The 27,500-nt window shown below is 37.1% G+C and overlaps 1 protein-coding gene across 2 annotated transcripts in view; it reads left to right on the top strand.

Annotated features, from left to right (window-relative positions):
* Positions 1 to 27,500, top strand: part of LOC144967152 (dual specificity protein phosphatase 10-like) — a 54,961-nt gene that overhangs the window by 11,799 nt on the left and 15,662 nt on the right. For both annotated transcript variants that reach the window (XM_078904043.1, XM_078904033.1), the window contains exons 3-4: positions 10,306 to 10,467; positions 16,378 to 16,563. In XM_078904043.1, coding sequence (XP_078760169.1) covers positions 10,306 to 10,467; positions 16,378 to 16,563 — 348 coding nt within the window. The remainder of the gene's footprint in view (positions 1 to 10,305; positions 10,468 to 16,377; positions 16,564 to 27,500) is intronic.

Here is a 27,500-nt window from a genome sequence, read left to right as displayed (position 1 = left end):
TACCATGTGTTTGTGTGTGTGTGTGTGTGTGTGTGTGTGTGTGTGTGTGTGTGAATGTCGGCGTTTTTAACCTCTCCTGTTTAAACAACAGTCATCGCCATCAAGCAAAATTATTATTATTATTATTATTATTATTATTATTATTATTATTATTATTATTATTATTATTATTATTATTATTATTATTATTATTATTATTATTATTATTATTATTATTATTATTATTATATTATTATTATTATTAATATTATTTATTATATTATTATTTATTATATTATTGAACGTATTGATGTATTACATTGTTGTATTTTTTGTGGTATCAGTTTATTTTTGTTCTATTTACCTTTTTTTTTTTTTTTTTTTTTTTCCACTTCATGTATGTTGGCATCAAATTGTTGATTTATTGGCGAAAGCCTAAGATTGAATAAACTTTGAAACTTTGAAACTTTAGTCATCGCCATCAAGCAAAATGACGTCAATGACAGGTCTGTGCGAGTATTGTATTATGTCAACTATTGCGAAATCACGGGTTTGTTTATCTAAGTCTACGGAAATTCTGGGTTGCTTGAAACCACAAAATATGTTCGACAATGCTTACGAAGGAGTAGCAGAATGAGATTATTGTGGGTACTTTCTTGGTGCGTGGACTCCAGTTCTACCCACGCATGCCTACCTGCCTTTTTTTTTTTTTGGTATAATGAAGAAAAGAAAATTCATCCATTTTTTCAATAGGATTATAAACCCTCTGACTCGTTTTTTGAAATTCTTTTTTTTCTCTCTATGCTTGTTTTCTTTTTGTTATTTATTTATTTATTTATTTATTTATTTATTTATTATTTATTTATTTTATTTATTTATTTATTTATGTACGTCTTCATTCATTTATTTATATTCAAACTGTTTAAACCCCCCCCCCCCCCCCCCCCCCCCCGTTTTTTTTTCGTGAGTACCTCCCTAAACCCCTGCCCATCTCTTATAATGTTGACTCACCAATTTTTATAATTTGCCCTTTCCCCCCTATCACGTTTTTGTCCGTCCCGGGTTATGGTCTTGTTGGTGTATCTCCATTTACCATCTCAACACTAAAACGCCTGCTTGAGATAAGATGATGCTGATAATAGCGATGGTGCTAATGATAATGATATAATGATGGTGTTGGCGATGATGACGATGATAATGATAATAATGAGGAGGCGAGACATGAAAAACCCACAGTTTCTGTATTTGTTTTTCCTTTCCAATAATTTCAATATGCCGTCCTTTTATCCTCGTCCCCATTTGTTTGTTTATCATTCCATTGCACTAAATCACCCCCCCCCCCCACCACTTTTTTTTGCACCCACCCACTCATTCATTTAGTCCCTGGAGCACTGAGCAGTATTTTGTTAATGCCCTCCCCCCTTTTTTAAAATAATTTTTATTTTCCCCCAATGTGAAACAAAATCTGCCTCTGTCGGATTCTAGCTGAATTCGGAATATTTCTCCAAATGTGTTAATTCTCTCTCTCTCTCTCTCTCTCTCTCTCTCTCTCTCTCTCTCTCTCTCTCTTTCTTTCTCTCTCTCTTTCTCTCTCTCTCTCTCTCTCTCTCTCTCTCTCTCCTCTCATCCCTCTCTCTCTCCTCTTCTTCTTCTCATCTCATCAACACTACCATCTATCTATCATCTTCTATCTATCTCTACTATCTATCTATCTATCTATCTATCTATCTGTCTGTTTGTCTATCTATATATCTATCTATCTATCTATCTATCTATCTGTCCATCTATCTATCTATCTATCTATCTATCTATCTATCTATCTATCTATCTATCCCCCACCCACCTCAAGAAGAACAAGAATCCAATGCCAGAATTATGTCCTACCTGTATTTCTTTTATATACTTTTAACCAGGTAACTGTCGTGCACTGGAAATACTCAAATATAAAAATCTCCCCAAAAGCTCGTCCTTCAAATATCGATCGATTTAAATGACCCTCATCTTTGGCAAAAACTCTCAAATCTGATACCGAATTTGGCACCACGTTTGAGATATTTTTTTTTTTTTTTTTTTTTTGCCAAGCAAAAGGTAATTTAAACCGATCGATATTTGAAGTACGAGTTTTTAACCAAATTTTGAAATATGCGTCTTTCCTAAGCACAGCAGTTAACTGGTTAAAGGGAGCAATTGTATTATGTTAGTTACGTGTGGCAGATATCTGTAAACATTCACCCCCTCTTTTTCTTTATTTTTTCTTTACTTGTAGCCTCTTCTCATCCTCTCTTCACACTCATCCCTCCTAAAATAACACGAATTAGATCAATGCTAGATAAATTACATGTGCTAGACCACTGATCTCTCTCTCTCTCTCTCTCTCTCTATCTATCTATCTATCTATCTATCTATCTATCTATCTATCTATCTATCTATCGATCTATCTATCTATCTATCTATCTATCTATCTATCTATCTATCGATCTATCTATCTATCTATCTATCTATCTATCTATCTATCTATCTATCTATCTATCTATCGATCTATCTATCTATCTATCTATCCATCTGTCTGTCTATCTATCTATCTATCTATCTATCCATCTGTCTATCTGTGTCATTTCCATCGACATTGACAGAAGACGATAGCTCCCAGGATTAGATCACTAATAGCTTTGGTTCGCTTTACTAAGCTCCTTATTTCATCCTATCTTCACCGTCAACCACCGAGATTGATCTGTAAAAAGCTAATGAAAACATTACCGCCTGCAAAAAGGCTTATTTAGACAGAAGAATGGTGGGATTTAGGGCAACGATGTGGAGAAGAGGGGGGTTTGGTTTTGCAAGGGAAGAAAGTGGTGGAGGAGGGGAAAGGCAAAAAAGTGTTGGAAGGAAAACTAAATAAACAAGGATAGAAAAACCCTATTGATTATGATTTGTGTTGTGTGTCGAAGGGAAAGGCAAGATTTAAATTGAATTGTTTTTTTTTTGGTTTGTTTGTTTGTTTGTTTGTTTGTTTTTAGGGGGGGGGGTGTTCTTCAGATTTTTATGTTCTTCTTGTTCTTTTTCCGCGAAATTTAAAAGAAGAATTTCGAATTTCGTTTTTAATCATTTTGTTATTGTTGTCTTTGTTATTGATGAGGTTGTTGTTGTTGTTGTTGTTTCAAATATTCATTCTTTCTTTCAAGTTATGGAGTTACTAGCAATGATGAATCATATTCATCTAGAAGAATGTAACTCATGAGCTAGATATGAGGTAGATATTAAAATGCATTTAATTATTTCGTAAAACAAAATATATTCTAGACTTAGGATCGAACCTCAGACCTTTTGTTTATAGTATGGACCATTTCTTATATTTGGACCATTTCATAACCAGTTCTTAATTTCCATTTTGATTAAACTTTAATTTTAAAAATAGATTTTTCTAAATGTGAATTATTATTTTGATTTTGTTAAAAACTTGCATAAACCTCATTCCGCCTTCAAGCGTTATAATGCACCTCATCATTGAAGCTTATAATGTCAGTCAACTGCTCAGTCGGAAAATTCGTTTTTTTTTTTATATGATTTGTTTTGTTAATATTTTAAAATGATATCATCATTCAGCCCACGCACGAGTTATGTTCTAATTCTCGGTATCATCAACCTTGAAAAAAGATGAATGAACGAAAAAGAAAATACGTTCACCAGATTGGAGAGTTGTATAAAATCAAGCGAAATGAAATAGAATTTCAATCTCCGACAGGTGCTTGTGGGTTATCGGAGAAATCTTGTTTTTGTCTCTCTTCAGAATTGCCAACTACTACGAAAAATTCATTACTTTTATTTATTTTTTTATTTTTTTTTATGGCGTTAATTACAAAACTGCATTATAATAAGCATCTCTAACTCATTGGCGTGCGTTACAAAGAAAATAACATTAGTCGAATTGAATTGTAGCTTCAATTTAATTGACGAAGATAGATAGATAGCCTACTGTAAACATTTCGGGTTTCCCCTTCGTCATGAAACACAATGAATGAAAGGAATGAGAATTACGAAGGAAGGATTCGTGTAAGAGTATTTATGTACAGGAACCTACATTGTTTCATTCTGCAGAGGTCAAAGGTTCGAGTCCCGCCCTGAGCGGCGTTTAGTCGACTTGGAAAAAGGCTCTCTATTCACATTCTCTCACCGCACTCGGGTGTAAAATGAGTATCTGGCCGTTAATAGCTTTGTCTCTGAAAAGAAAAAGAGATCAATATCGCCTAACAGGCATCTTGTCTCGTCCTACATGTTAAGTGTTACTATTGACTGCGGATCCCTCTTGTAAAGCGTTTGAAATTGTTTAGTGGATATTGCCCTATATGAACACCCAAGCTTGTCTTGTTCTTATTTGTTGGTTTGTTTGTTTTTTTCTTTTGTTGTTGTTTGTTTGTTTTTTCTTGAGTTATCTAGATAATCGCATAAAGTTCTATCTTATTTTACAATGAAAACTACGACTGAAAAAGTAATCAAGTTGGCAGGTCTGCTATCTGAAGTTACGAAAGAACACGATAATAAATTATACTCAAAGTGTTCGTATCAGATTCCCTTCCATTTGGGAAGGTATCGCTCACTCTCTCATCACGCCAATAACGTGATAAAAAAAATAAGTAAATTAAGAAAGACTCGTAAAAGTAAAAACAACAACGACAACGTAAAAAAAAAAAATAAATAGAGGTGGTAGGGGGTAGGTGGGGGGAATTGAAAGATGAAAAAAGAAAAAAAAGGAACAATATATATATAGATATTTTGCCTTGTTTTTCAAAGTTCAAGTAAGAAGAACAACACAAGACGGAAAAGTAATTTTCTGCCACCGCCACCGATATACGAATCAATAGGTGTTACCTATATTTGGTTGCTCATGTTTATGGCCTGTCTATTTTTATTCCTTCTTCTCCCCTATTTAATTCTCTTCTTCCCCCAATCACCATCTGCCACTACCATTACCAGTTTTGTACATACAATAAAGCAGAAGAGAATGCGATGGGTTTTATCGGCTGGCTGATGCATTGAATAGTGGTAAACACACTCTCATCTCATGTAGTTCCATATCTGAAGCAGACGTCGGAGGTCATCTTCCGCCAAGCTGATCTATCTCTTGCCAATTCTATTAAAGCAGCGCCACCTTTCTCAGCTTCATCTGTCCAAGTTCTTATCCCTTTCAAATACGTTATTCTTTGTCTTCCTCTTATTCTTTTTCCATTCATCTTTCCAGTCAAGGCGAGTATTTCCAAACCAGGGTGGCGGATAATGTGTCCTAAAAATTCCATTTGGCGTTTGATGATTTTTGTTATCAGTGATCTTTTTCTGTTTGCCATTTCTAAAATTTCTTCATTTCTTTTCCTTTCCATCCATGACACCCTCATCATTCTTCTGTAAAACCACATTTCCACTGCCTCCAGTCTTTTAACCATGGTCTTGTTTATGGTCCAGCTCTCACAACCATATAGCAGCACAGACAGTACATAGCAATCCAGGACTTTGATTTTTGTTTTCATGCTAATATTCCTGTTTTTCATAATTGTATGCAGCTGGTTGAATGCATTCTTCGCCATACCTATTCTTTTCTTTATTTCACAATCTGATTTTCCATTGGATGTTACATTGAAGCCTAAATATTTGAAACATTCAACTTGTTGTATTGTTTGTCCTCTGCTTGTTATTACACAGGCTGGTGGGTTATTATTTTTAGATACCGTCATACATTCTGTTTTAGATATATTCAGTTCCAGTCCCATATTTTCACTACTCCTGACTACAACATCCAGTAATTCTTGTAGTTCATGTTCAGATTCTGCCAGTAGAACCGTATCATCTGCATACCTCAGATTTGTTACATTCTTTCCTCCAATACACACCCCCTTCTTATGTTCGATATCTCTTAATATCATTTCACTATAGAGGTTGAATAAATCTGGAGACAAAACACACCCCTGCCTAACTCCTCTTCTAATAGGTGTAAAACTGCTTAGTTCATTGTCAACACGCATTGCTGCTTCTTGTTCCCAGTACAAATTCCGTAATATTCTTAAATCTTTACCATCAATGTCCAAGGATGATAGAATTTTGAATAGTTTTTCGTGTTGTACTTTATCAAAGGCTTTTGAATAGTCGATGAAACACATATACAGATCTTTATTTACTTCAATACATCTTTCCATCAGCATTGATAATGTGAATATTCCATTTCTGGTACCCTTGTCCTCAACAAAACCAAATTGCATCTCCCCAATTTCAGGTCGTATTTTATTTCTTATTCTTAGTAAAATTATCTTCAAAAGAATTTTTGTGAGGTGGCTCATTAGGCTAATAGTTCTGTGTTGTTCACAATCAACTGCCCCTGGCTTTTTTGGTAGTGCTATAAAAATGGATCGTTTCATATCAGTTGGCATTTTTCCTGTGTCATACACTTGATTTAGAAGGTTTGTGATGAATTCAATCCCCCATTCACCCAGGCCAGTCAAGGCTTCAATTGTTATGGCATCAGGTCCTGCAGCTTTTCCATTTTTCATGCTTTTCATGACGTTCCTAACTTCATCTTTCATTATAGAAGGCCCTTCCAGTTCTTTTATCATAGGCATTTCTCCTCGATTATCAAAAAAAAGTTCTTCAATATATTCTGACCATCTGTTTAGAATGCAGTCTTTGTCCATGATGGTGTTTCCACGCTTGTCTTTGATGCATCCACTTTTAGCACCTGATTTAGTTTTGTTTGTCACTTCTTTGATTTTCTGATGGAAGAATTTGCCATTTTTTTCTTTGCAGGACATTATATAGTGACATTGTTCATTTATCCAGTCTTCTTTAGCTTCGTTGCATTTTCTTTTTATCTGCCTGTTCAGAGTCTTGTATTTTTCTTCCTGATTTTTGGCCTTTCTTCTCTCATTCATTAATTCTAATATCTCTGGAGTAATCCATTTCTTCTTCTGCAACTTAAGTGTGGTTGGAACATTTTCTTCTAATGATGCAGCAACACTGTCTTTAAACTGCTCATATTTCTCTTCTATATCTGTTAGTTCTCCAAGCACTTCAAACTTGTTTCTTACTGATAGTTCAAATTTTTCTTGTATCTTCTGTTCCTCCCGGAGAATGTCTAGTTGGTATTTAGGTTTAGCCTTTGCTCTTTTGCAGATTTTCAATTTAACTCGTATGGGGCATAGCACAGGTATATGATCGCTGTTACAGTCAGCCCCCGGCATAGATTTGGCATACAAAACCGAGTTTCGGAAACGTTTGCTGATGAGTATGTAATCTATTTGGTTTCTCACTCCATCTCCAGGACTTTTCCATGTCCACTTCCTTCTATTGTGGTTTGTTGACCAAGTATTTGTGATTGTCAGATCATGTTGACGGCACCATTGAATAAGACGATCACCTCTGTCATTTTTGTCTCCCAGACCATGTGGGCCCACAATATCTTCTATTCTTTCTCGGCCCACCTTGGCATTAAAATCGCCCATGATGAGTTTTATGTCTGAAGACTTAAACTGATGCATTGCTTTATCTATTTGTTGATAGAAATTTTCCACTTCTTCATCATCGTGACTGGTGGTTGGGGCGTATATTTGTAAAATATCAAAATCAAAAGGTTTTGCTTGTAGTTTGATTGCCATTACTCTGTCTGATATGGGCCAGAATCCTTTGACTGCTCGCGCCGTTTTATTATCTAGTATAATTCCAACTCCCCTTTGGTGTTCTCCTCCTCCTGAGTATATAATTTTACAGTCATCATAATTAAGTTCTCCTGCTCCTTTCCATCTAACTTCTGATAATCCTAAAACATTGATATTCAATCTCTTCATTTCCATAACTACATTTGCTAATTTTCCTTTCTGGTACAGACTTCTTACATTCCATGTTGCTGTTCGTAATGTTTGGTGGTGCACAGTAGCTGGATGACGGTCGAGAGTCACCTGTTCACCTGCATGACTATCTCTACCGGACGAGGCTGTAATCGAGTTGCTCGAAAAACATCCATTGACGTCGTTGACTAGATTCGCTTGGACGGACATCATGACGATCTTGGGATGATACGTCAGTGGTTTCCCGTTGCCTTCTGACGGATTTTTATCTGGTTTACTCCATAGCCTTTTGACCTCCCGGTCATAACCCACAAGGCAGTGGGAGCATTTGGCAGGTTTTAAGGCGCCTCCCATTCACCTTGATAGTCCCTTCATAGAGTATATGAGGCATTTTGTATGTGTAGCTGTGCTGCCAGACTACCCAACCTCACTCTCCACGACTATCGCCAGTTGGTCCGCGGCTTTACAGCTAACCTATAGATCAGGATCTGTAGGCCGTTCCACGATCCGCCACCTGTGGACGCGCTGGGTTGGGGATGGTCGCCCCAGCTGTACTATGTACTATGGAAAATAAATGAATGGGGTTTATCCAATGACTATACACCAACAAAAAAAAAGGAGGGAGGGAGAATTTCGGCATTATACCTTCGTCAGCAAGACAAACAAAAACAAAAACACAAACGAAAAGTAATAAACACCCGGCACCTAATATGTTTTTATCCAACTTTTTTGCCAACGTAGATTTGCGCCCGAATCGTTGGGTTAAAAGCAAACTAGCTTTCTTTTTTTTCTTTTTCGCTTGTTCTATTATTTGCTTTGTAACCACCTTAACCACCCCGTTTCCAAGCACAAACTTTACATCCCCCCCCCCCCCACACACACACACCACCACCACGACTACCACTCTGCGGTACTCTGAAACAAAGCAGGTATTTAAATATTTATCCAGATAAGTCGTCCTTCAAATAAATTTTGATGGATTAAAATTAACCCTCATCTTGGCTAAAAACTGTTAAACCCGGATCTTTGCCAAGTCCCAGGTTTGAAAGGTTTTGCCAAAATGAGAGTCATTTTAAAATCGATCGATGTTTGACGGACGAGTTTTCTGGCCAAAATTTTAAATACGTGTTTTTTCCGAGTACAACAACACTGTCTGCCTAGGGTAGATCTGAGAGCAGAATCATGACGCATGCTACAAGAATGAACGAGTTGCTCGCTAATGCTGGAAACAGAACAGATTTCCACCACTGGTAAGAAAGTGGTGCTGGATGAATGTTCGCTCACCACAAAAGTGCTTATAACATTATGCGCGTGAGATCGTGAGTTAAATTTTTTTTAAAAATCTATTTCTCTCAGCATTGGCAATTTACTTGCACTCAAGTAGTAGTAGTAGTAGTAGTAGTAGTAGTAGTAGTAGTAGTAGTAGTAGAAGTAGTAGAAGTAGTAGTAGTAGTAGTAGTAGTAGTAGTAGTAGTAGGAGTGGTAGTAGTAGTAGTAGTGGTGGTAGTAGTAGTACAGTAGTAGTAGTAGTAGTAGTAGTAGTAGTAATAGTAGTAGTAGTAGTAGTAGTAGTAGTAATAGTAGTAGTAGTAGTAGTAGTAGTAGTAGTAGTAGTAGTAGTAGTAGTAGTAGTAGTAGTAGTGTAGTAGTAGTAGTAGTAGTAGTAGTAGTAGTAGTAGTAGTAGTAGTAGAGTAGTAGTAGTAGTAGGAGTGGTAGTAGTAGTAGTAGTAGTAGTAGTAGTAGTAGTAGTAGTAGTAGTAGTAGTAGTAGTAGTAGTAGTAGTAGTAGTAGTAGTAGGAGTGGTAGTAGTAGTAGAACGAGTAGTAGTATTAGTAGCCCTAGTATTAGTATCAGCATCTGCAACCCCCCCCCCCCCCCCATTACATCACCTAAGTAAATTTTATTTTGATTACATTATCACTGACTCCTTATTATCAACTCACAAACCGCCGCACACTCATGAATAATCCTAAATACACCCCATACCGCATCACCAGACAGTGTAGTGCCCAATACTCAATGATTATGTTATTGATTTATATGACGAAAGAAAGCAAAAAGAAATCCGTTTTGTATCAAAGACATTTGACATTTAATTGAGCGGTCTCAGTGACAAGTAAGGGGGGGGGGGGGGAGGAAAGGGGGTGGATGGGGTGGAGAACAATAATTGCTAATTTTGTTTGTCAAAGAGAACCCGGAAGTTTTCGGCTCATTCCCCCTCTGTAACCCCCCCCCCCCCCCCCTTTTCAAGTAATTAACCCCCAGTTATATCACACTTTTTAGAAGAGAATCTTAAGTCGTATCTCTCAGAATGAAAAAAAGTGAATTCTATTTCTTTTATTAGATATTTGTAAATTTTAAAATAATATTTCATTTTGTTTTATGAATATAAACCTCCATGTGCATGGTAAAACAATGAAAATTGTCTTTGTAAATATCTAAATTAATTCATAAACTTATTTCATGTCTCTTGTTTTTTTTGTTTTGTTTTGCTTTTTTCAGGTGGTCTGAAACGATTCGTGTTGGAACACGAGGAACTGTGTGGCAGCATCTCGCGGTCTCCGGACCACAACAAGTCTGTGTTGTACAGCCCCACCAACGGGATTCACCAACCGGACGGTGAAACAGATACCGCTTCACAAGTCCTGCCTTTTTTATACCTGGGTAAGTGAGACAGATGGGTTTTAATGATGTGATCCGTTGTTGTCCCTCATCTGGTATCACGTCGGAGTGAAGCCAGCATCGAGAAATGAGTTTTAAGATTAGATTATAAGTCAGAAAACTCGAACTGACAGGGTTTTGTTTGTTCGGTTTGTTTGTTGTTTTTTTTGGGTTTTTTTTTTTTGTAGGTCTTTTGTTTTTAAGTAGGGGGGGGGGGGGGGAGGTGCGTTTTTTTTTTTTTTTTTGGGGGGGGGGGGGGGGGGGTTTGTCTGTCTACCTTTTTTTTTTTCAGTTTAGGAGACTGCATTATTATATGTTTTATGAAAGTTTTGAAACCCCTTTAACTTATTTAATAAAAAAAATTACTTAACATTCAATTTTTAGCCTACAGCTAGCCCATCGGCATAATGCCATATTCGGATGTTTTTGCACAAATTATGAGACAAGATAAGATATATTTCATTGATTTCGGAAGTTTATATAAGGTAGTTTTTTTATAAATCCAGATCTTCAGACCAACGGTTGCTGGGTCATGTTTTTAAAAGAATCCCAAAAAGTGATAGAAACCCCCGAAAACCAAAATCTTCACATCCATACATAAAATACGAGAAGACCCTCTCACCACGCTTTCCACACCACACTTAAGCATCTGAAGGAGAAAGAAAGAGGAAAACATTATACAAAACAGGACACTTGGAAATGTAAACATTCAAGTGTCGTACTCAAGACAACTCGTATTTTTTTTTAAAAAATTGCCAGAAAACTCGTCCTTCAAATATCCATCGATTTCACTGTCCCTGTGACTTTGCGAAACACAAATAAAAAAATAATTTAAAAATTTTTAAAATTAAACAAACTCCACACAAAAAAAAGCAATACCCCCCCCCCCCCCCCCCTAGAAAAAAACAACAAAAAAACCCAAACAAAAACAAACAACCCAACAAACCGAGAAAAGCAACAACAACAACAACAAAAAAAAAAAAAAAAAAGAAAGACAGATTTCAATCTTAACTTACTTTTCACTATTGTAGACATGTCACTGACAACATTGCGGGATGCTTTTAAAGGGTTTTTTCTTTTTTTTTTTTTTCTTTTTTTCTTTTCTTTTTTTCTTTTTTTTTTTTTTGCCATCGACCTTTCACGAAATTCCAATGACAGAAAAGAGAGGTCCACATTCTTGAATTGTTAATGGACGTCCTAACCAATGTGACAGCAGATGTCATGGGACGTGACAAACTAAAGGGGTCGTAGGGTATTTATTTTTGCGGACAAAGTCACTCGTCTCATTTCCACGGGTTGGAATCGACGCTTCCGTGTGGAGTGGAGAATGTATTTAAAGGGATGATTGGAAACTATAACACTGAAGAAGCATTTGAATTCTGTTTTTAGAAAAAACAAACACACACAAAAAAAAAATAATACAAAAATAATAATAATAAAAAGAAGTAGTAGTAGTAGTAGAAGAAGAAGAAGAAGAAGAAGAAGAAGAAGAAGAAGAAGAAGAAGAAGAAGAAGAAGAAGGAAGAAAGAAGAAGAAGAAGAAGAAGAAGAAGAAGAAGAAGAAGAAGAAGAAGAAGAGGAAGAAGAAGAAGAAGAAGAAGAAGAAGAAGAAGAAGAAGAAATAAATGAATGAATCTGTTTTAATTAATTTATTTATTTTACCGGACCAGCGCTGGTTAACTTAATTTTGTCCGACCAAGTTTTGTTAACAAAGAGGTGCTTTTTTTTTGTTGTTGTTTGTATTGTTTGCCGGAATGGTTCCGGAAGAGTTCATCGGGTGACTGTTAGAATTATGCCATATTCTCACGCAAACCTCGACGAGCAAAGCACAGCGAGACACGACAAAAGACATCACTCACAATGAGGTGTTCCAATATTATAATGGCAATCACCGTGAACAGAGAAATACAATACAGATCTCTGTCCATGACACGTCCGAGTCTTGTCCGAGATTATGGATGGCCGAATATGACCATTGTCCAGTTTTCGGGGTGATTCATGGCCAGGACGCGTGACCGTTGGAGGTAACTTGTCAAACTCTGAGCGTTGGAGCGTGTTTGGTTTTAGCGGCTTAATGAGCACGCCGAACTAATGAGGTGTTAGGTTTGAGATGGAGAAAAGGTTAGCGGGTAATGGTATTATATGCACACCAGAGTCTATTGATACACACCCAAACAGAGAAAGAGAAAGAGAGAGAGAGAGAGAGAGAGAGAGAGAGAGATAGAGAGATAGATAGATAGAGAGATAGATAGATAGATAGAGAGAGAGAGAGAGAGAGAGAGACTATATAGGGAGAAGGAAAGGGGATGGAGAAAGAGTGAGAGAGAGACGACTAGGAGGGATGCAGAGATAGATAGATAGATAGAGAGAGATAGAGAGAGAGAGAGAGAGAGAGAGAGAGAGAGAGAGAGAGAGAGAGAGAGAATTTTCATTGTCCGCGGATTATTCATGGACATTCACTTGTGTCCTGTTCTCGGTACCTTTAAAAAACAAAAAACAAACAAACAATAAATAACAACAAAAAAAAAAAAACCCCAAAAAACCAACAAAAACAACAACAACAAAAATAAGAAAAAAGAACAACAAACAAACAAACAAGTAAAAAAAAAAAAAAAACAAACAAACAAAACTACTTTCACTTTCATCTTACACCAAAATCTAGTGACATACGTCTTTGGTATGTGTTATAATTTATAAGGTAGTCTCGCTTTTCATGTAAATTAAGAAATGAGTCATTAGTTAAAGAGTCACGTATAAACGTAAGGTACTGTCAAATCTTCGTTGTTCATATAATTATTCATAGAATTGCAATGTTATTAATGTTTCAGTTTTATACGAAGTATGTACAATATGAAGTTTCTAGGTTGAAATGAGTTGTTATCTGATTAAGTTCGCCAATGTCACATTACTTTCTGTCGTACTTTGAATTAACAAGTATTTGTAATTGTGGCTAGAAAACTTGTCTTTAAAGTATCGGTCGATTAAAATGACTCTCAGCGGGTGGTTGGATGGGAGCATCACCCTTGAACTTGAATCATATACCTATGATGTTCGCATGGGTGTACGATCCGATAGTGATGTCGTTTCTTCTTCTCTTTACTAGCCTTTCCTGCTTCTTTGGTTTGTGATTGTATTTTTGACAGGGGATATTTTGTTTTCTGTAAATCTTCTGCCTGTTTGTTCTTGGTTATTTATAATTTAGCTTATGATATCTTTAGGTTATGATTTTGATTTACATTTGTACTATTTTTGTTAGATTGCTTGTTTTTTTGTTTCAACGGTCTCTCATATAACCTCAATTGTGTTGGAAGAGACCTAAAGCAACAAACAAACAAAAATATGACTCTCACCTTGACCAACACTCTCGAACATGGGACTGCCCCGAAGTCATTTTAAACGATCGATATTTTAAAGACAAGTTTTCTGGCCAAAATTTTAAATACTTTGGATTTTGTTGTTTTTAATTTCTTTTTTTTTTTTCTCTTGGTTTTTTAAAAATGTATTTTATTTTATATTTTTAATTCAGAATATGGTAGGTTTCTCACCGCCTTCACTTTGTGATTATGACATTTTAAAACGAATGCTTGTGTGTGTGTGTGTGTGTGTGTGTGTGTGTGTGTGTGTGTGTGTGTGTTTCTTATCCTCGTTTTTTACCTGCTCTCTTTGAGAAATATTTGGACCATCAGGGGAAGTTTCGGATCTTTATGATCAAACGTGACAAGCTCTCCAATTTTATCTCATTAAAATATTAGCGTATGTGTTAATGAGAATGAAATGTATTTTGGATATGGCGACCAAAGAATGGGACTTAAATAGTTGAAAATGATTACATTGATACTGTTGTTGGTGTTGGTGTTGTTTTTTGTTGATGATGATGATGATGATGATGATGATGATGATTACGACGATGATGGTGACGACCGGAAATGGCCGCGGGGAGGAAGCGGAAGAGAAATACAGGAGGAGAAGGGATAGATTGGAAAAAAAGATGTTTTGGAGACAATGTTATTAATTTTAAAGTTAGCGAATGTTCCTTACGCTTGGCCAGTGACATAACACGTTGGTCAGAGAGAGTGTGAAAGATAGGGAGATTACCACCAAATACATTACAGGGATTAGTTTAAAGGAGAAGCTGCATCATCTGTCCTCCCAAAGGAATCTCCCATTTCGGAAATGGATGGGGCTTCCATGAGAGGGCAGCTGTATCGCTTGTTTTAATACTGTACTTGAAAGGTGTGCGTGGGGTACCCACTCTCTCTGTCTCTCTCTCTCTGTCTCTCTCTGTCTCTCTCTCTCTCTCTCTCTCACACACACACACACATATCTATCTATCTATCTATCTATCTATCTATCTATCTATCTATCTATCTATCTATCTATCTATCTATCTATCTATCTATCTATCTATCTATCTATCTATCTACTTATTTTTAAATTTATTTATTTATTTATTTATCAGCAATATATCTAGCTATTTTTCTATTTATTACTAACTCCCGTTCTCACTTTTTTTTTCTCTCCATTTTTCACGTCTCTCCATTTCTACTGCAACTTACACGTACTTCTTTACTTTTTATCAAAATTAGAATTTACCCAAAGGATATTTCCACCCCTTCGTACTGATGCTAGATTCTAATATTATATAGCAAAAGAAAGAATCTAAAAAACGCATTATAACTTACATCTTTAGTTAGAATCTGACCCTTTTTATGTGTATAAAAATATACATAATTATCCTAACTCCTGGGATGCTATCCTATTCTTACTCTATAAATCTTTTTAGAAATAACAACAAAGAAATAGTGGGGAAGGAAAGGAATAGAGTGTGGTCTGATTTCTCTCAAGAGATCGAATTATCCACGAATGGAGGGGATGAAACAAAAATAATTACTGGAAAAGTGTCGTGCTTATAGAGTGATGATAAAAACCGATGGTGCTGGTGGATGGTGCTATCGTGATAAGGGCACAGTACTGCCGTAATTTGGAAAAACCCATATTTAAAAATTTGGCCAGAAAACTCGTCCTTCAAATATCGAATTGATTTAATTACCATCATCTTGGCAAAACTCTCAAACCTGTGACTTCACGAAGTCCCAGGTTTGGGAGTTTTTGCCAAGGTGAGGGTTGTCTTTATATATTGATTATTTTTAAGTTTAAAAAAAAGTTCTAACCCAAATGAATTGAAAATGTGTTTTGTTGCAATATGGCAGAATGGTCTATTTAAGGGCCATCGACATTTCAGATCTATTTTGAGGTCTTGAATCGCTCAGAGACTGAGTGAGATCTGTGAGAGTCTGTCGACGACATACTTGGCCATTGACGACTTTTTCATGTCGTTCTTTTTTTTTTTTTTCTTTTTTTTTTTTTTTTTTTGGTAATGGCATGTGGAGACCAGGCGAATGGCCGGCACCACTGGCCTTGAAATACGCTTTTAAAAAAAGCAACCCAAAAGCCGGAAAGCCGGAAACGTGGCTTTTAAGAACGATAATTCATTGATGGCTGCGAGCCTGTCAATAAAGTTTTTATATTTTTTATTTCTATTTGGAAAGGGAGAGGGGGGTGGAGTGGAGGGGGTGCTCACCGAGTATTGTGGTGTGGGCGTGTTTTGGGTGCGAGTCAATACCATATCAACATTAGGTGAGTGATAAACTGATCAGAATTGATTGAGCGATAATGATGGAGGTTTTGGCAGAACGCCAGAACTTTTTGTCAAACTTGGCCAATTGGAAATTTTCACAACAATACCAAACCCGCCTTAAAGAGATAAATAACAAAAGAACCAATGGACAAAACAAAACGAAGCGAAAAAAAAATAGAAGAAGAAAAAAAAAGAAATAACCAGAAAGTTAAAAAAAAATCATGCACTATGATCCTATTATTAAATCAGATACTTCATTTTTACTTTTATTCCAGGTAACGAACGTGATGCCAAAGACTTGACTCGTCTCCAGAATCTCAACATCAGTTACGTATTGAACGTGACGTCACACGTGCCCCAGTACCACGACGGGCAGGGGATCCGGTACAAGCGCATCCCGGCTACGGACAGCGCCCAACAAGACCTCCGGCAGTACTTTGAGGAAGCCATTGAGTATATCGGTAAGTGAGCAACAAAAATGTTTATTCAGAAAAATGAGTGGAGATGGCACTTATGTTGATAGTACCAAGAAATGAAGTGAGTAGGAAAGTGCCAGAAGATAGAGAATACCAATTTCGCGGCGGAGATGGGGGCTCCAACCCAAGACAGTGGTAGATAGCTCAGACAGTAGAGCCACGCTCTCCCCGGCTAGGCGGAGTTGTCGTACCAGTAAGGTCGCGGGTTGGAGCCCCCATCGCCGCGGCGCAATTTTTATTCTCTATTGCCTTCTGGCACTTTCCTACTCACTTCATTTCTTGTTATTATCAAAAAATGTTTAACCAGTATTGACTAATAATTATTTAGAACTCACAATGATACGGTAATACTATAACAATAAGATCAATAAGACGTATTATGCCACAATCACCACCACTATTTCAACCACAACTACCACCATAACCATCACCATCACCACCACCACCACCATCACCACCACCAAGAAAACCACAGCAAGAACAACAACAACAACAACAACAAAACAAAACAAACAACGACATAAACAATTTACCTATATGATTTCCAGATAAGAGCACAACTAAGAAAAAAAAATAAACATTTAATGTATTGACCCTCCCCCCCCCTCTCTCTCTCTCGCTCTCTCTCTCTCTCTCTCTCTCTCTCTCTCTCTCTCTTTCTGTTTGTATGTCTCTTCTCTCTCTCTCTCTCACACACACACACAACACACTCTCCCTCTCTCTCACTCTCTATCCCTCTTTCATTCTCTCTAATCCCCCCCCCCTCTCTCTCTCTCTCTCTCTCTCTCTCTCTCACACACTCTCTTCTCTCTGTGCGATATGTCATATTTTTAATAGAATTATATACCCATATCCAATCAGATTCATTTTTTTTCAGAATATATTTTATTAGTTTTATTTCATTTCGTCTTCACGAGTTTTTATTTGGATATTTAGGGCGGGAGTGGATTGGATTTAGTAAACAACTTGAGATTAACATATAACAGACCCGAAGTCAGGCCTGTGACTTATGTGTCGTGTTGACAAGTCTATAAGGGGCAAATTACTGTAAAACTGCGCAGAAAGTTATTATATCAACCTCGATGGCCCATGTGGAAAATGTCAGGGACATGCACACTTGAGAAAGTAATTATCTTGAACGAGCGGTAATTATAATGTATTTAATGGGTTTATTTTGACGAGGGTTGGTCACCGGACTGATGGATGATTTGAATATCGGTGTTCACAGTTAGTTCCAAAATACAAGTACAAACTACTTGCTGTAGTGTTGTTTTTTGTAAAGGGGATGAAATATTTTGGTGTCGATTTGTTTCAGGTTAATGATCCGCTCGTAGCGTTTCGGTACATTTTCACTAACTTGGGACAATATAAATAGCAAATCATTATTATTATTATTATTATTATTATTATTATTATTATTATTATTATTATTATTATTATTATTATTATTATTGTTATTATTATTATTATTATTATTATTATTATTATTATTATTGTTGTTGTTGTTGTTGTTTTTGTTGTTGCATCTTTTGAATAGCCTGTTTATAAACTTCATTCATAATGTTCTCCAAACATGGTCATCTTCCATCCCTCTTGCGCCCCCCCCCCCTTCCCCAGTTGGCCGTTAAGAAATAAATAGTCATTCCACATGGTACTTGTTACCTTTTAGACTGGACTATCATACTTAGAAAATTTGTCAGCGCCTATTACAGAGGGAGTTCATTCACACATGAGACAAGTGTGGTTGTGATTGTGGTTGCAAACTGCGTCTCTCAAGGACACAATCACATTGGGCACACTTGTCTCCAGGGACTGCCAATATTGTTACCCATCCTGTCACTAGCCACGCTCATTGTCGCTCGACTTAGATTTAAAGGCAAGGCATGGTAGCTGTTCGACCATCTGTGCCACTCTAAGAGGGCAACCAGGATTTTTAATTAAATATTATGGAATTACAAACGGCTACGTATAGCAATATCTATCTCTCCCTGCTTTATATCACGTCAATGTTTTGATAGCTGGTGCCATCCGTGGGAGTCGATGACGTAATAACAACAAGTGGACGATCAAAACAACTCCCTTTACTCCCGTGCTACTCAAAACACATTTTAATGTTCTTTTCAATTTCAAGATTTCTGTTCTCTTTCTTCTGTTGTTTTTGCGCTGCTGCTGCTGCTGCTGGCGCTATTATTATTGTTTCTCTCTCTTGCGCTCTCTCTCTCTCTCTCTCTCTCTCTCTCTCTCTCTCTCTCTCAATATCTTTCAATCTCTCTCCCTCCCTCTCTCAACATTATAGTCGTAATGCGAGATTTAATTACAGCTGACTCATTGATAACTAGAGCTCCATCCTTCACTTGGCATCGGACCTGTCTCCCCTCCCCCTCCCAAACTCTCCTTACTCTACCTCTTCTCCTTCACCGATAACTCCCCTCCTCATCATCATCACCCCCCCCCCCCCCCACCTTTCCCACCTCCACCATCACCCAACGTCGATGACGTCGCTATAACTCTGCCTCAGAATGACAAACCAACTTTTATTAATTTGGACCAGAAAACTTAAAACTTCATATTATTATATTACATTGATAAATTGCAATGACCACAGAGATTGTTCCAAAGTTTTATTCCTAAAACTTACTTTAAGTCTAAGGTTTATGACATTTTGACAAGCTGGGGGGGGGGGGGGGGTCATTTTAATCTATATCGATAAATGTAGTTAGAAGTTTTCTGGCCAAAATGGTAAAAGTTGTTTTTGTCATTTTACGGCGGGTCTGACAATCTGGAAACGGATAATTGGCGGCCGGATATCAGTTGTCCGACCACCTCATTATGTTACCACCGCACAAATTGGTATCGCGTACCTAACACCCACCTACCGCAGAGCTAATTATTCTCGACATGTTGCTGTGCATTTTACGTCAAAACTAGCTCACTTTCTTTACTCTTGTTCAGAAAATGGTGAGAGACGGATTGGCATGAACCATAGCAGTCAGAGAGGGCATTGGTTTGAACCATTGCCTGCCGCCAAGAGTAAAGCTTATGGTATGAACTTTTGTGTCCGGAATCGGCCCTAACGAAGAAGCGTCAATCTGATAAGTGCCAATTGTATGTGGCATGGCATTTAATTCGTGAAATTTATGTAGACTTTTTTTTTTTGGTATGCGCCCTTACTGTTGATTGGTATACTATTGGTTTGTTATGGCAATTGATTCATTAAGGTTACAATGGTTGATCTATCTTGGTAAAATTAGTTTTGAACATGATACGTTTTGATTCAAATCAATTTTCTTTTGTTAAAAAAATCGACTTGAGCTTGTGTGTGTGTCTGTGTGTGTGTGTGTGTGTGAGAGAGAGAGAGAAAGAGAGAGAGAGGGAGAGAGAGAGATGTGGGAGGTGGGGGGGGGGGGCATTGTTAAAAGTGTTTTACAAAGAATAAGGGATTGCATGAGTAAAAGTGGTGATCTATCCCATTAAAAATGTGTTCGTTTGTGTCAACCCAGACGAGGTGGAAATTCATTTAGGGGTGAGCAGAGAAATGAATTCGAATATTTTCTCTATGATTTGACAGAGCAAATTCGGGTGTTTGGATGATTATCACATGACACACAACAAGCCTCGAAAGGGGCGGATGTGTATGAATGTGTGTGTGTGTGTGTGAGAGAGAGAGAGAGAGAGAGAGAGAGAGAGGGGGGGGGGGGGGGGGAGGGAAGTAGAACAAAGGGATGAGTGAAAGATTATAGGAATTACTTGGCTTTTAACGAATTGAATTTCAAATGAGTAAGTAACTCGTGGTTTGGGATTTCACTGTAGACGTCATCCTTTCAAAAATTATTTCTGTACCAATAAGAGCCGGATCAAATTATGGGATTTCTTTGAACTTTTCCTCTTTCTTGTTTATTTAGTTAGCTATTTTAATTCATTTCCTTTATGATTTTATAACTTTTTTGGATTTGATTTTTTGAATTTTTTTTTTTTTTACAAAAAGAGTTGACGCGAATGTTAATTATCTACATTGAAAGTTGTTGTATGTGTAATTTTCATCCTCGTTCTCTTGCTCTGATATGACTTAAAACTGTTGGCCTTTTTAATGTAATGTGGTGGGTTATATAGGCTATGGGTGTTAGAAGATAATAGGCATATTACGGTAATACGATGGAGAAAACAACGCATCCACAAAACAAAACAATATAAAACAAAACAAACAACAACAACAACAATGATAACAAAATCAAAGCTATAAAAAAAAAATAAAAGCAACAAAATAACATACCCCCACCCCCTCCCCAAATAAAAAGCAGTTTAATTTTTTTAAAAAGAAAATCAGTGAAAAACAAGGATAAAAATCCCTGATCCCGTGACAGCCAAAGTAATAAACAACAACAGCGTATCTCTCTTTTAATCTTTCAAAATATCATTATAAAGGAAGTAAAATCTATGCTGGTTGTTGATTGATTTTCTCTAGCGATGAATCACAGATCGATGATATGGGAAGACACTTTGTTTTTGCTCTAAGCGGTTTTAAAATACGACACGTGATCAACGCCCTCAATGGGGAGGTGGAAACGTTTCGTGACATCCTGACACCTTCTTATCGATTCTCTCACTAATATAATGATCCCAATGTGTTTATATTTATATATGTTTATATATATATATATATATATATATATATATATATATATATATATATATATAAAATTTAGTATACACACTACATACTACACTCACAGACTCAGCAACACCAACTGGGACAACAACAAATACATAAATTTACTATGTCGCTACTTTTGTCACGGTGCATACATAACATTGTATCTAGTGATAATCCTCTTAACCGCATACAAGATATTAAACGCTTGTTACGGATTATGTTGTTTACCTCGAAATCTCAAGTGTAGGAATAATAAATGATTGCACAAAATACAAAATAAATTACCATATTATTTTAAATACTAGGATTTGTTATACGAGTCGCGTGATTTGTAATGATCACGTTTCTTAAAATATTTGTGTGTGTTTGTGTGTGTGTGTGTTTGTGTGTGTGTGTGTGTGTGTGCGGCTATGTGGTCTAGTGGTATGACACTCGTTTTCGGATCGGAGGGTCCTGGGTTCGAGCCTCGCTCGGCGCATAGTTGAGTCTTTGGAGAAGGCTCTTTACCCACATTCTCTCACCGTGCTCGGTGTCAAATGAGTACCTGGCCGTTAACAGCGTTGTCTCTGTCCGAAAAAAAAAGTTATATCGCTTAAAGGGCGTCATGTCCCGTTCTACATGTTAAATGTTGCTGTTGGCCAGGGACCCCTTGTAAAGCGCTTTGATCCCGTTTAGTGGATATTGCGCTATATATAAAAGCTCAAATTAAAAAAATGTTTGTGTGTGTGTTTTTTTTTTTTTTCAATATTGAAAGTGATATAATATGAAGAATACTTGATCCTCTATATGAATAATATAAATATTAAGTCGTCTCAGCAAACGGGTATTCTCCGTGGTTAAATGTTGCACTTGCACATCTGACTGCTCGGTGATTAGGTCTGAAGGTTCGACCTTTAGTCGAGACATTTTTTGAATTATTATTTTTTTCTCTTCATTTTGTATTTCTGTGTTATCTCTGGTACTGTACTTATTCAGATTTTTATATATTTATCTGGCTCTATATGGATATAATTTAAAGAATATTAGACGTTGCAATATGAGTTAAATCATGAGTTATAATAAAGCCTGTATGTCAGTTTCAAAATTAAAATCAATCTCACTCTACAGATGACTAATATGGTCAAATCGGTATTCCATACTTCTTGCACAGATTTTACATCACATCCAATAATAACCAACCATATCAGCGAATTTTCCATGGTTTTGTCCCCTGTGTATCGTGAAATCCATTTTCTGCTCACTATTTTACTAGCCTTTAAAACCTACTCCTTCTCAACCATCTTCTTTTCAATCACCCCCCCCCCCACCCTTCCCCACCCTCTCCCCCTTCGCCTCCAAGCTCATCATCTTACATATTATTAATATTGCTAATATGACCAGACTCGCCTTCCATATTGACATGCAGACAACATTCCCTTCCTCTCGTCGGAGTCTTCCCGTCCTTCAACCCCAACCCCAAGAAACATTGATACAATAATAAATATGATATAATATAATATACCTATGTCCACCCCCCCCCCCCCCCTCTCCAAAAAACCGCTAACCATCTCTCTCTCTCTCTCTCTCTCTCTCTCTCTCTCCTCTCTCCTCTCCCCCCTCCCCCCCCCCCCCCCCCCCCCCAACCCTCCCTTTTCATACACAATCCTCACATATTCTTACCATTATCGTCTCAGTTAGTGACATCAGCCTTAACTCTGGCATAATAATATTTCGGACGACGTTGGTCTGTCAGCTGAGCCGTCGCCTGTCGCAGACGAGTCTCAGTCTCACTCTAGCAGCAGCAGCAGCAGCAGCAGCAGCTATACCTCCGTCACGTGGACTCCGTGTTTGTAGAAGACAATCTCGTTTCTTCTGCTCACCCTTTGGACTCCATCGATTTTCCTCGTAGTACTCGCTCACGACCACTAGCGTCTGTCCCCCTGTCACTCTCCGATGTCCTCTTCATCATAAGTAGGAGATTGAATTATGATTATTATATAGAATGGAATTCTTTCTCAGGTTATTATTAGAACATTATTTGCTTCTCTGTTGATGTATCGTTATTTTATATTACAAAAATGAATGTTCGAGAATAACTCTTATTTAGCTATTAGTGTACTTGTCTGTCTTATCTTTTTATTCTTTCATCTACCCATCCGCCCACCCACCTACCCTTTCATTTCCCAAATTATCACTTATATTACATTACCTATTTCATTATTTCCTCACGACGTCTGCATAACAACAACAGCAACAACAATAAAACAATAACAATAATAACAAAACAAGAAAATCAATAACAACAACAACAATTCGTTATTTACCATCCTGCCTGCCAACATAAACACGCGTATTTATTATTTTATGCCACATACAATAAAGACAAACAAACAAACGAACGAACAAATGAGAATGACAAGTCTCAACTATAAAATTATTATTTACGCAAAAGTAAAATAAAGCATCACCGCCATTAATTTCTATATTCATTACATTTATCTCAGACTTCCATCAGCACCGATCAAACAAAACAAAAGTCCACAGGCAACTCATAAGAGAAAAACAAAAAAACAAACCCCAAAACAAACCAAAACAAACAAACAAAAAACCAAAACAAAAGCATTGTCGTCATCATCATCATCATCATCATCACCTTCCTCCCGCCTTTTATGATCGTAATCACTGCATTATTCACCAAATATCCCAACCACAAAAGCCTCCATCCAGTGTTAATTGCTTTCATGCTGAGTACTTTATTTTTTATGACAAGCTCATACTCACTGATGTAAGGTTAACCGTTTTTCAAGCTTAGTGTTTTTTTGTGTTTTTTCTTTTTTTTTTTTTCTTTGTATTTTATCTTAGTATATTAGTCTAGATCTACATATGTATTTATTTTTGTGTTATATTTGTTTTGTTTTTGTTTTTGTTTTTTTTTTTGTTTTTTTTTTGGTCTTATTTTTCTTTACCAATTCTATTGTATATGATTATTACTCTATTGTGATAATTGTTAATGTATAATGGCAGGTATAATAATTATTGTATACGTAGACTCTGGACGCTTGAGTAAATTTAGTATGGGGAAATTAGATAACTGTGAATTATAAAGGCAACTTTTAAAATTTGGCGTCTTTTGAAAGTTCATAGAATTGTTCTGCTCGCATCTCCTCACTGCCATCACCACCACCACCACCACCACCGCCGCCACCATTACTACCACCACCACTACCACCACCATCATATCATCGCTGTCATTATCATCATCATCGTCATCATCATCATCATCATCATCATCATCATCATCATCACCATCACCATGATTAATAATTGTGATTTCGAACTTCACCACCACCACCACCACCAAGCTACACCGATGACAACAATTTCTCCGCGAGCAGGCAGAAAAAAAAAAAAAAGTCAGCAGTCAAGACAGAAGATCACTCCGAAACGGACTGCACTGAACTATCGATTTCACCATAGATTAATGCCTTTAACAAAATTAAATACCGTAAAACATCGGAAGTGTTAATTGACTTTATTACCTCAAGATAGAAACGATGCACTCTTCGCGGCTGCACGCGACCTCTCCGTTTCATTGTGAATATTTCCTGGTTTGGCTGTTTATTGTTTAGCCGGATGGCTTACACTGCCATACAATAACTTTTAAAGATAATAAATAAATGGAGTTTGGCCAGAAAACTAAATAACAGTGTGAAATTGAATGTACGAATTCAATTTAATATACGAAAACAGATAAAATATACGTTTCGGGTTTCCCCTTTATCAGAAAACAGGATGAATGAAACACTACAGACGAATGAGATAATGTGCTAATTCATCTTAACAACGCCACTACCACATTATCTCATTTGTTTGTAGTGTTTCATTCATCCTGTTTTGTTGATAAAGGGGAAACCCGAAACGTCCATTTTATCTGGTTTCTTATATTAAATTGAAGTTGACATTCAATTTCACATTGTTATTTATTTCTTCGAGCTTCGAGCAGCAACATTTACATTGGCCAGAAAGCTATTCACTCAAATTTCAATCGACTGAGACATCCCGATCTTGTCAATGAATTCCAAACTCAACATTTCTTTGAAGTTTTGTGTTTGGGTTTATCTAGATCGATCCATATTTTACGTCATAATTTTTCGGCCAAAATGAAGAAGAAGAGGAAAGGTTTAAAAAAAAAAAACCCATAAAAAACATCGTCATTTTATAAAGTCAAGCCTCCGTGATAACTTGATATTACATATTGATGAGATCGAACTTGGAAATCTGTCGTAAAGATAAGAGATAGCCTGCGTGCTGAGAGGGGACAAAGGGCTCATAAAAGGCGGGGCGGTAATCGTTGGCAGGTTTGTTGTTTTTCTGTAAGGATCCATTACAGAGCTGTGCTCGACGAGAGTTAATGTGTCATAAAGCCACGTTTTTTATTATTATGATGTTGTCATTTAATTTAACAATGAATGGGCGAGACGTCATTATTTCTGATTTTTTGAAAAAGCTCTTTGACGATGTATTCTCGTTGCTTTTTGGAAGGCGATTATAATTGGTGGTTTGTTTGTTTGTTTGTTCGTTTGTTTGTTTGTTTGTTTGTTTGTTTGTTTTTTCCCCCAAGGCTTTTAAAAAAATAAACTGTGGTATACAAAGCATCAATGGATATGAATTATTTAGTGGTCTTGAATGACATGTTGGTTGTACTCACGCATGTAGAAAGAATTGGAGCGGAGAAAAGGGTTGGTGATATTGTGTATAGTAGTGTGGGTGGTGGTTGTGATGTGATGATGATGATGATGATGATGAGGATGATGATGATGACGATGACGATAATGATGATGACGATGATGATGATGATGAAGATGATCACAATCTTTCTGGAACGTACAAAGATATTGAGAATGTGGATGACGACAATGAATGATCGACTGAAGAGAGCAAATGACCCCAATTAAATACACCTGAATGCTGAGTCATTCCCACAACAAAGCAGGCTGCTCCATTTATTTCTTCGCAACGGGGTCATCATTGCTTTCCCTTCTTCACGTATCCCTGCAGCATCCCACCACAGTACTGTGAACTGGAAAACACGTTGGGTCTTTTATGTTTTTTTTGTTTGTTTTTGTTTGGTTTTCTTTTTTCTTTTTTTCCCCTTCCTTTTCTTATGTGTGTGTATGTATGTGTGTGTGTGTATGTATGTGTGTGTGTGTGTGTGTTTTCTATTTTCATTTCGGCCAGAAAACTTTTACTGATAATATCGATCAATTAAGATGACCTTTTAACTTTTAAGTCTTGAACGTGGCTCTTCTTTGAAGTCTCAAGTTTAAGACATTTTGATAAGTTGGGATTAATCGTAATCAATGGCAATGTGAGGTGTATTGGGGGGAAAAACAAACATGCAGAACTATGAACTAGGCCTCGAAATGTTCATTATTCCGAATTATCCATGGTTGAGATATCCGGGTTACACTGTACTCAGTACAAAAAGGACTTATTGACATCTGGCTTGTGTTTCCGCCCCCCCCCCCCCCCCACCCACCGATCATTCCTACCAACCCCATTTGTACCTAGGGTAGTATAATAAGATAGAAACCAAATTGTTATACGTGACTCATTGTTCCAGAATTCTAACCGGTGTTAGGGCTTTATTTTTACACCTTGCATGCATGTCTGCCCTTGCTTATTTTTCTTCTAGCCTCCTCTTTTGTCCTCCCCCCTCTTCTCTCATTATATCTTCGTATCATCCTTAAACCCCCCCCCCCAACCCCCTCTTCCTCCTGAGTTGTGTCTGCTGAAAGTTGTACTTTGCCCTTTGTTCACTGATTTTGTCTTCATGCGTATTTTCATCCATTTGATCATGGACATGGTTTGGAATCCTCGAACTAGATTTTTGCCCCTGGCCCAAAAGAGATTGGTCAGAAGGGGGGGGGGGGGGTCTAAATTAGGTTTAGTGGAAAGTGATTTGAGGCGGATCAAGGTCCTATAGGATAGCAAGCAATTGTAACACCATAGAAGCCCTTTTGAAAGTGAGAGCCAATTTAGACAAATAATCTAGGCCGATAGAGAGGGAATGATGTATATTCCAAATGGACACCAATTCAATTTAGTGAAGAAGGTAGTCCATATTCATTTCTGTCCAATGAGCACTGGTATTTGTGTAGTGGGCGAATCTTCTCATGACCACGAACGCTAATGACACCTGGTCGATGGCGATCACCTGCCCAAAAGGTGGGAGAGGGGTGGGGGGGGTAGGGGGCGGTTGTTAGAAATGTGCGCACGGTTACCATGCACG

Source organism: Berghia stephanieae, chromosome 1, assembly GCF_034508935.2.
Source record: "Berghia stephanieae isolate SIO BIC M18660-M18661 chromosome 1, UCSD_Bste_1.3, whole genome shotgun sequence".
In the NCBI taxonomy this organism is placed as follows: Eukaryota; Metazoa; Mollusca; class Gastropoda; order Nudibranchia; family Aeolidiidae; genus Berghia; species Berghia stephanieae.
Note: the sequence above shows the minus strand (reverse complement) of the source record. Positions and strands in the feature narration are given on the sequence as shown.